Here is a 10,969-nt window from a genome sequence, read left to right as displayed (position 1 = left end):
TTCTTTCCTTCTTTCGTTCTTTCCTTCTTTCGTTCTTTCCTTCTTTCTTCTGCTCTGGGCACCGTCACCATCTGCTCTATTTGTTCTCACTACCCCCCCCCCCCCCCTTTCCTCCGCCTACCCCACCCTCACTCCCACTCCCACTCCCACTCCCACCCGGCAATAAGATGAAAAGCACAGTTTCCAGCCCCTTTCAATTCTGAAGAAAAGTCATACTGGACTCAATGTCAACTGTTTCTCTCTCCACAGATGCTGCCAGACCTGGTGAGTTTTTCCAGCATTTTCTGTTTTTATTAGGCAGAAGTACTGATTGTGCATGCTGAGACAGCTGAAGTAATTCTGGGACAGGTGACAGTTTTAAGTGATGTGACAAGCGTTAGAATATACGTGTAACAAGGTTTGATAAGCAGGTGAAGTATGCAATAAATTCAAATGATAGAAATGCATCATTTGTTTGCAAGGAGTCTGGCTTGGAGTGGAATGGGACAATCCTGAACGAGGAAAGCACAATGGGACACATGAAGGTGTGCAGTATTTCCAATGCAGGTACTTGAATTTCTTTTCTCTGCCTAATCTCTTTCACAATTATGTGAGCTGCATCCATTTATCCCTTCCAATTTTCAATCTCCATCTCATGCCCCAACACCTAGATAGTGGGAAGGTGACTGGAAATCTGACCTTTTGTCAAACCTGTTCCTGTGATCTATGAGTTTTAGCATCTTTTACGGCACCTAAGCACTGGCTTATGCATGTCTGCACATCCCTTAGATCCAGTCCACTTTAATACTCTGCATGTTTTACCTCTCTTTACTGCCCAAAGGTACTGATCGTACGGGGATAGACCCAGAGGATCCACTTCCATTCATAACATAAGACATTAACTTGTACTATGTTATAAACCATCAGGTTCCAACCCTCACTGGTAATAATAATAGTTAATAAATTAACTTCAAAAATATTGCAGTAAATTTGTGGTGTGTGTGTATGCAGTGCTTTGTAGTAGAAGTCACTATGGATATGCAGCCTGTTCATGGATTGCATTCTGACAGGGCAGCTTGTAGGATTACATCAATTTTTCCAAAGGGTGATCTCGTGTTACGCTGTCACTGAATTGATACTAGATATTTGGAGACTGGGACTGTCTGGTGTGAAAGTTTCTCGGTTCTGAGGAAGGGTCACCAGACCCAAAACGTTAACTCTGTTTTTTCCTTCACAGATGCTGCCAGACCTGCTGAGCTTTTCCACCAACTTTGTTGTTGTCTCTGATTTACAGCATCCGCAGTTCTTTCGGGTTTTTCTCCGATGATATGTCAGCTGAGTCTACGCTTACTTGGTGCTGTGGCAGGAGGGGGTGCTGGTATTGGTGGTGGTGTGTGTGTGGATGATGAATTGAAGTTAGATATAGGTCCAGACCAATAAGGGCAGCGCAACTTTCCTTACCTAAAGGAACATTGATGAATCAGCTGAGTTTTATGAAAAATTGCAACAGCTTCACAAACTCTTTTAGCAAGACCAGCTTTTTATTTCCAGGTTTTAAACTGAAGTCAAATTTTCATGCTGTTCATGGTGGGGTTTGAACTCCTGTTTTCTTGATACTAAAAATAAAGCAATGATGTTACCATTCCTTAACAGATTATTTATAACGATCTTTTCCTTAGTATTCACATTAAAACAGAGATCCCCTCTTCTTTCCCTCTCCTCTATATAATCTTGTTGTTTCCCAGCTTGCCACCCATCCGTGTTGTCATCTCCTGACCTGCTAGTGGCCAAAACCTCTAGATCCTGACTGCTTTCCCTCTTTTTTTTGAGAACGGGAAAGGAACGGGAGGAGGGAAACTGGGGAATTGCTCAGAATTGGAGTGAGCTCTGGATCCTGATTTAGAAGGAGAGCAATGACTAAGAGTTAAACTTTTTGTCACAGTCACCCCACAGGTGGCTCGTTCATTCGCCCTCAAAAGGCAAACTTTGGAGTCGATTTTCTCACAGCAGTGAGGGACCGCTATGGCCAGGAGGGCAATCAAGGAATACAGGACTGCCGGGGCAATCCGCTTCGCTGGGGCAAGAAACCTATTGAATTCTTGGGAAGCCAAGACGTTAAACAAAGGTAATTGCAGAATGGCACAGAGCAGGAGGAGGCCACGTGTTTTATCATGGCTCTTTGAAAGACTCACCATTCTTCAAAACACAGGATGTACCATGCACATAAGAAGGAAAAACATTCACAAATACATATGCTGCACTGAATCTGGAAACCAAGACCAAATGAACCAAACATAATAACAAATTGTTTCAGCTACTGCTATAGCAGAATGGAACAACTTAAAGCCTTGAATTGTTGAAGCAGACGAATGATGGTGATTCAGTGTGTTCTGAGATGCACGGTCATGTTGGAAATGCTCCTTCCATAAGTAATATAAATAATGCTTGCACAGGGATCAGCACTAGGACCACAACTGTTTGCAATATATATTAAAGACTGGAGGAAGAAAGTGAATGTACAGTAGCCAAAATTGCAGGTGACACAAAAATAGGTGGAAAAGCAGGTCGCAAGAGGGATACAAGGTTTGCAGAGAGATTTTGATAGGTTAAGTAAGTGGGCAAAAAGTTGGAAATAGAATGTACTGTGGGAAGATGTGAAGTTGTTCATTTTGGCAGAGCAAATAAGAACAGTATTATTTAAATGAAGAAAAGTTGCAGAAAGTTTCAACACAGCGGGACTTGGGGGTAGTTGTACATGAAACACAGAAAACTAGCACATAGGTGCAGCAGGTAATCAGAAAAGTTAATGGAATCATTTCATTGGAGGCTGTTCAGAGGAAGGGTCACAGGAATGCTCCCTGGTATGGAAGGATTGTCTTATGAGCAAAGGGTAAATAGACAGGGACTCTAGAAGAATGAGAGGTGATCTCACTGAAACATATAGGATTCTTAAGGAGTTTGACAGGGTAAATACTGAGAGCGCATTTCCCCTCTTTGGGGAGTCTAGGACCAGAAGGCATAGGATCGGAATAAAGGGGCGCCAATTAAAGACCAAGATGAGGAGAAATTTCTTCTCACAGAGGGTTGTGAGTCTTTAAGACTCCTCATCACAGAACTGTGGAGTTAGGATCCTTGTGTATACTTACGGCTGAGGTATATAGATTCTTAATCAGTAGGGGAATCAAGGGTTAGGAAAGTGAACTTGAGGAATGTTGGATCAGCTACGATCCTATTGATTGGTAGAGCAGCCTCAAGGGGCCAAACAGCCTACTCCTGTTCCTATTTCTTTAGGTCTCCTCATCCCTGGCAGATTTTCTGAGCTGGGGACCCACCCTCCTTTCCCACGAGGATGACCAGAAGTTGGTTGTACATTCCACTCTTTCTTATGGAATACCTGAGATTTGTGTTATCCCATGCTTAACTACCAGGTCGGAATCCGATCCAGTTTGGTTCCTCCTATATTAAACCATAAGGGATTGTATTCTCCCTTTCTCCAGCAACCTTGCTGTTCTAAACAGGCGCGGATCATAGATCCATCTGTAGGGGATAGGCTGCAGTATCTGTTGCCCAATACCTAACTGGGACTGAAGCACTTCGGTTTTTGGAAAAGACGCTAAATGCACAATGAGATTTTCTTTTTCATTAAGTGGCCTGGATTATTAATCTACATTTTCACCTTTCCTGGCAGTCAGAGGCATGGATAGGATAAATAGGCAAGTTCTTTACCCGGCGTGGGAGAGTTCAAAACTAGAGGGAACAGGTTTAGGGTGAGAGGGAAAAGATATAAAAGGGACCTAAGGGGCAATTTTTTCACGCAGAGGGTGGTGTGTATATGAAAGAAGCTGCTGGAGGAAGTGGTGGAGGCTGGTACAATTACAACATTTTAAAGGCATCTGGAAGGGTATATGAATAGGAAGGGTTTAGAAGGATAAGGGCCAAACGCTGGCAAGTGGGACTAGATTTATATAGGATATCGGTTGGCATGGATGAGATTGTCTGTTTCTGTGCTGTATATCTCTGTGACTCAGTGACTCTAATTGGAGTGTTTGTATTGTTACGCTGTTGTGTGGGTCAGGCTGGATTTTCTGTCCATTACTGACTGTATGTCTATGGTTTTCCCTGCACTATATTTTGAGTGAGAGAATAAATGAGGATAGGCCTAACTGTACTCCGAACCACAGAGCTGCAGTATTGTCATGTCTAGGTCCAACCCATTTGCTGTAATATTAAAAATAATCTGTCACTAGGAATACCCCAATGCATCAAAGAAAACCTGACAATATTTTTGGAGCCAAGCTCTAAAAACAGACCAGTCTGGTCATAGAAGTTAACAATTAAATAGATATGCATAGGTGAAGTTATACTTCATAATCACATCACATCACATGTACTGTGAACATAAATCATCTCTGTCCACACCCGGAAACCAAAGTGATGAGAAATATGAGATATGGTTATTCATCTTTTAAACTGCTTCTCACACAGTTAAATGTCATTCAATTGAAAGCAAATGTTTTTAAACAGGAGCTGCCCTGTTGTAGGTCAGCAGAAGCTCTAACCATATCCAATTTTTTCTGTCTGTCTGATATACAGGTGGTTTGATGCATTGTTGATTGTTTCAGTCAGTGGGTGTCAAGTGAGCCATGTCAATGAAGAGGAGGAGATCTCAGAAGTCTGCCCAAGTATCCTTACAATATTCATGTGCTGATTTAAAGGAACACTGTATGTATTGTCTGTTAGAAAAAGAAACATGCAAAAGCAAAAGTATATTGAGCCACTTATGGAGTCTTCAGCTTGTATCGTCTTGGCTGGAGTTTCATGACTGGATACACATGGCTTTTCTTCTGTTTGATTTTGATTTGATAGAGGTCTTTATGGAAGGGTTTGGTAGGATAAATGAAGAAAAGATTATTTTGTTTGGACAGGACTCCAAACCCGTGGGCCGTAAGTATAACAGAGTCATCAGAAATCCAATTAATTAAGAATTCAGGAGAAACGTCTTTCCCAAGAGAGTGATTGAAATGTGGAATTCACACATGGAATGAATAGCATAGATGCATTTATCAGGAAGCTGGATAAACTCATGAAGGATAAAGACCCAGAATGTTGTGTTGATAGTGTTGGATGAAGTAGGTTGGGGAAAGGCTTGTATGTAGCAATGACCTATTGAACCAAATGGCTATTTCTGCACTTTATGTTCTATGTAGCAGCTTTTCAAAAAACGTATTCTTTAGTTATTGCAAGCTCTTGTGCTATAGCATCTTGATATGCAGCATACATAATGCGTAGCATATGAAGTCTTCAAGTGGACTGGAATATTGCTCGTCAATAATTGAGATGAAGGCTTGGTCCAGCTCATCATATCGTGCAAACGGTAGAATCTCACAATGTGCTTTCCTCCTAGATGGTGCCTAAGTTATATGGTGAAGTGTTGATGGCAGTAGAGCACAAATGGGGATCAAAGTTTGGAGGATTTCTCCTGATTAAGACTCTGTGCATATGGTTGTGGGCTATTATCAATAATGTCTCAAATCAACTCATTGGACTAAGGATGGGACGAGCAAGAGAGAGAGAGAGCTGCTGCTGTTCATTTGAATGGGACGTGCCGCCAGCTATAGCTGAGAGAAGAGCTAGAGCTTCATTTACGCCAAATGCATTAAAATTGCGGAAAAGTCCATAAACTTTATTATACCCTAAATTAACGAATTTTATCATCATTAAACAGTTATAGATTGCATTGATATAAAACCTTAATGTAATAAAATGTCCCGAAGTGTTTTACAGGAGTATTCTCAGACAAAATTTGACATTGAGACACCTATCAAGATATTTGCATACCTGACTAAAAGCTTGGTCTCAGATTTTTAGATTTTTAAGGTGTAAGTTCAAGGAGAAGTGGAAAGGTAGAGAGGCATGGGAGGGAACTCCAGAGTGTAAGACCTAGGAGATTGAAAGTGTGACCATGGTTTGTTTCAGAATAGGGTTTCTTTGTGTCTAATGAAGGTGGAGTCACAGGTAGTTAGGATAGTGAAGAAGGTGTTTGGTATGATTGCCTTTATTAGTCAGTGAATGAGTATAGGAGTTGGGAGGTCAGGTGAGTGGGGAAAGATTTAAAAGGGACCTGAAGGACAACTTTTTTCACACAGGGTGGTGCATGTATGGAATGAGCTGCTGGAGGAAGTGGTGCAGGCTGGTACAATTATGATGTTTAAAAGGCATTTGGATGGATATATGAATAGGAAGAGGTTAGAGGGATATGGGTGAAATGCTGGCAAATGGGACTAGATTAATTTAGGATATCTGGTTGGTATGGACGAGTTGGACTGAAGGGTCTGTTTCTGTGCTGTATAACTCTATGACTCTATAATTAAATCTTCATAGGTTTTTAAAGACATTGGAAAGTCTTCACTGAGCCAAGTTGAGACTACTTGATATTTCATTCTCTTTGGTTACACACAACTAATGGTTAGAGCTCCATCTCAGGCACTTCTCAGAAATTGCACCAAACTTCCAAGCTGCATCAGGTTTCTGGGAACTAATCCAACTGGTTACTGTCAAGCCATCAGTGGAGTCAGCAGTTGCTTAGTGAGACGTTATGAGACATGGTGCTCACAGAAAGACAATGAAAAGTAGGCGGAGAGAAGAATGTGTGCACATGTTGAAGGGGACTTACTTTTTCAACCAACAGATGGAGCAATTGGATATGATGCTTGTCTTTGTTCTGCAGTAGCGTACTGCAGTAGGCCTAATGCTACTCTGGCTGAGAACAGTTAATTTGGGGCCTTCCTAGGCTGGCATGGTCAGCTAATCACTGTAAAAAGCACAGAAGCTATCTGGAATCTTGGATGTAACTGCTTTGATCATTTTCTTGTGAAGATAGATTGCCTTTTCAATTTCACAATTCTGTTGCTGATTTTGGGATCTTACCACATGCAAACTGGATACCATGTTTCCCTACATTACAACAGTGACTACACTTCAAAAAGTAGTCTACTGGCTCTGATGTATTTTGAATGCCCTGAGGTTAATTTTCTAAAAGGAAAATACAAGCTCTTACCTTATTGCTTTATTTCCCTCAGGCACACTTCATACCTATCTTAAAGAGGTTAGTTGATCAACTTAATATTGCTTCACAGGTGATGAGTTCATCGTCCCAGCATAGTTATTGCAGAACTGGGGAATCATACCTTGATTGCAGCCAAGGCAGGTTTATCAAATCTTTGCCTTCACCATGTTCTTTCAGATATTATAGAGCTGGATTTAGCCAAAAACCTGCTTGCTTCCTGGGATAAGGTTGCACAAATTACTCGACAGTTGAGGAAACTTGAACACCTTGATCTCAGGTATGGAATCTATGTAGGTTACTGAAGGCTGGTAATTTCAGCAACTTCTTATTATAAACCCAATTTTATTTTAGCTGGGGAGACAGTCTGTTATCAAAGCAAGGTGCAGGAAAATAAAGCATTATTTGGTTCCAAGTGAAATTCATCTGTTTAAGATGTCATAACTGTCTGTGGCAACTGTCCCCAGTCTGTTATGGTTCCAGACAGGATATCCCAAATTGTCATGCTCCCAGGTGAGGGAGGAATGGATGGAGTGCTGTTTATTCACTCACCCCCTCAGTTGGTCACAACAAGGTCAATTTAAAAATGGATCTGTTCCCTTGTGGATACCCTTCTGAGAACCAAACGAACTTAATTTTAAAAAGGAGCCAATTTAACCAGACTTTCTTGAATGAACAAAAGATTGAGTTTATTAGTTACTAAACAGGAGAAAAATTAGTAACAAAACACACAAATTAGTACTAAGAAGTGAGTCCAAAAAAGATAAAAATTAAAATAAAGATATATTGTAAGTCTGAGTTGTTCAACAAGAGTAGATAGAATAACATTGTGGCCTTTACATTAGATGGTACCAGTAGTGTTGATATTGGTGGTTGAGGGGTTAATTTCAAAGTTCTTGACTTTTCAGGTTGATTGAGATTCTTTAGTCCTGGTTCCTCTCAATGGTAGCTGACTGGCAATACTCAGAGCAAATGAGTTCTATCCCTTTCTTTAGCCACAGTGTAGGGGTGTTCTCAAACTGTGATCTTCACTACACACTGATCTACAACTAGTACATCAGGCTGTTAACACACAGACCAGGGCTTAGAGTCACTTTTACTGTGTGTTCCTGAAACTTTGCCAAATAATGAGTCAATTTACATCTTTTAGTTGGAGCAGTCGTATTTCGAAAATCACATTTTGGAATTTAAAGTTCCAAATGTTCACAAGTGCTTGTATGATCTGTTACTTGTATGATTGATCATGAGAGGAGAAATGACCTTAAGATTCTGTTCTATTCTAAATTCAAGCTCGGCCATCCAATACTGCATCAAGAAACATTTCCTCAGGCAAAGAATTGTGGAAATTTAACACACTGTGATTACCCCCAAAAGCTGTTGAAGATTGTAAGGTTTTTTGTGAGACAAGGGTATGAAGGTTTATGGAGCCCAGGTGGATTAATCCAATTAATATACAGATCAGCTATAATCTAATTGAATGGTAGGGCAGACTTGAAGTCCTGAAGACTCCTATTCCTGTTCCAATATTATTATTAATCAAATGCTGTTTATCGAGGGCTGTCCAAACTTTTGTCCATCATCAGCGTAAGACCCAACAACCTTATCAGGATAACTAATGTGTTCAGTGGTGCTTCTGCCCAGTGACCATATAAACATTTTCAACCATGAACATAAATGATTTAACAGCATCATGGGATTGTAATTCATTCTATTTGGTTCTGATAAAGGTACTTTCAAATTTTATGAAGCTAATGTACATGTGCATTGATATCTTATTTTATGAAACAATTCCATGGTTATGGCTACATTCACGTGAGCTATGAGCTATCAGTTTAATCTATTTGATAATCAAAAGATGGTGTGGTTAAACCGCAGTGCAGAACCCTGAGTGTATAAACTGGGGTGACACTCCCCTGTGTAGTATTCACGGAGTACTGCTTTCTGGTGAGATTTTAAACCATGGTCCTGAGTCCTCTCAAGTGAACATTATTATTACCCTGTTAGCTTACAATTTCACCTTAAATTAAACAGACATCCCCAAAACATCATAAACTTATAAATTCTGTATTTGTAACGGATAATTGTGGCTCTTAAAGGGATGCTCATTCTCTGTTTCAGCACCCGAGGCTTTGCAATGTTAGGTCAGAAGTTGTATCAATATATTTTCATTCATACTTGGAAAAGAGGTTGGTTTTATTTCTAGCTTTAAGACAGATTCATAACCAATTTTGGATTAGATAACGAGTTTCATATCCTGCTTAGAAAGTTTTTCTCCCCAGACTATTAACCTAAAAGCCTGCTGGCAAAGGGAAACGCACCTCTGTTTCTCTGGATAGCATTTGCAGCACAGTAACCTGCAATAGTACATGCTTTTATCGTGACCTGAGTGCTCAGGGTGACAGATGAGTTGGTGCAGCAGTGATCCAAGCTGCCCTGTGATTTTCAAACTCTTCTCACACGTGGTGCTTGGCTGAATGCCAGAGTTCTCTGCCTTTTGGTCTTTTTATTTCCAACTCTTATAGAGGTTTATTAAATCATGAGGGGCATAGATAGGGTGAATAGCAAAGGTTTTTTCCTTAGGGTGGGGAATTTCAAGACTGGGGGCATTTTTTTAAGGTGAGAGGAGAAAAAAATAATAAACGACATGAGGGGCAACATTTTTATGCAGAGAGTGGATAGTGTGTGGAAATGAGTTGCCGGAGAAGTGGTGGATGCAGGTACAGTTACAACATTTAAAAGACATTTGGGTAAGTTCATGAATAGGAGGGGTTTGGAAGGATATGGGCCAAACGCAGGCAGGCAGGTGGGACTAGTTTAGTTTGGTATCATGGTCAGTGTGGACGAGTTAGACCAAAGGGTCTATTTCCATGCTGTATGACTCTATAACACCTTTATGCCCCCTTCCAGCCTGTCTCTGTATCCCTTCATTAAAGGTGGAGTTAGAACTGCTTACTGTAATATCTCATTCAACAATTCTTTTTGCTTATTGTTAAATACTTGCCAGTAAAAACTGACCAGGCTGATGGTCTTTTATTTGGTGGGGAGATGATTAAAGATGACCGAGGTTAGAACATAGAACAGTACAGCACAGTACAGGCCCTTCGGCCCACGATGTTGTGCTGAACTTCTACCCTAAACCTAAGGTCTATCTAACCTCCACCGCTATCTTATACTATCATCCATGTGCCTATCTAATAGTCGCTTAAATGACCCTAATGAGGCTGACTCCACTACCCTCACCGGCAATGCATTCCACGCCCCTACCACCCTGAGTAAAGAGCCTACCTCTGACATCTCCCCGATATCTACCTCCTTTCACTTTAAAACTATGTCCCCTCGTAATTCTTAACATTATGATGGGATTTACCAGGATAGAGGTTGAAGATTCCAAAACCAGGGCTCATAAGGTAGTTGCTACAGCCGGAGTATTTGAGGTGAATTGAATAGACATATTTGTAGGAACACTGGATGAACTCCGATAGGATCGATGTTTAAAGGGATATGGTTATGGGATGAGAAGTGGAAAGAGGATTGTGAGAAGGCCAGTGTTGACTAGTTGGGCTGAACTCCCTGTGCCAGTGATTTATATTCTGTGTCAGGCATTGTCTAGAACAAGGTAATGAGGCAGAATAGGTTTGTGCAGTCCCTCAGAAGTGCAGTTTCCTTAAGAGACAAAACTGCAAGTCTGGTCTTCGATCTACACAGGGTTTGACCATTTTTCTACATGGAATTGGACTGCAATCATAGAATGGGGGAATGCTTAATGAAGGAGGCTGCTCTCTCATTCACTGCCATCTCACCTGATTCGTGGATAATACCTTTGCATATTGAGCTCTTCTTGTCATTTGGGTGCAGATGTAAAGAGTGATCTTTCAGTGATGTGATTAGACAGTGTGGGTAATGAGGATTAAGTAACTGGCAGTCTAT

At 40.8% G+C, this 10,969-nt stretch overlaps 2 protein-coding genes across 2 annotated transcripts in view; both read left to right on the top strand.

Moving 5' to 3' along the window:
- LOC125483171 (tubulin-specific chaperone E-like) overlaps positions 1-9,844 on the top strand; it is a 31,044-nt gene extending 21,200 nt beyond the window's left edge. Inside the window, exons 4-7 of the mRNA XM_048597219.1 lie at positions 462-546; positions 1,922-2,104; positions 4,573-4,661; positions 7,223-9,844. Of these exons, the coding sequence (XP_048453176.1) occupies positions 462-546; positions 1,922-2,104; positions 4,573-4,661; positions 7,223-7,347 (482 nt within the window). The 3' untranslated portion in view covers positions 7,348-9,844. The remainder of the gene's footprint in view (positions 1-461; positions 547-1,921; positions 2,105-4,572; positions 4,662-7,222) is intronic.
- The window catches only part of b3galnt2 (beta-1,3-N-acetylgalactosaminyltransferase 2), a 253,648-nt gene that overhangs the window by 240,830 nt on the left and 1,849 nt on the right, over positions 1-10,969 (top strand). The window lies entirely within an intron of this gene.

The sequence above is a fragment of the Rhincodon typus genome, chromosome 5, assembly GCF_021869965.1.
Source record: "Rhincodon typus isolate 14 chromosome 5, sRhiTyp1.1, whole genome shotgun sequence".
NCBI lineage: Eukaryota > Metazoa > Chordata > Chondrichthyes > Orectolobiformes > Rhincodontidae > Rhincodon > Rhincodon typus.
The sequence above is the reverse complement of the archived record's forward strand: the minus strand, read 5'-3'. Positions and strand labels throughout refer to the sequence as shown.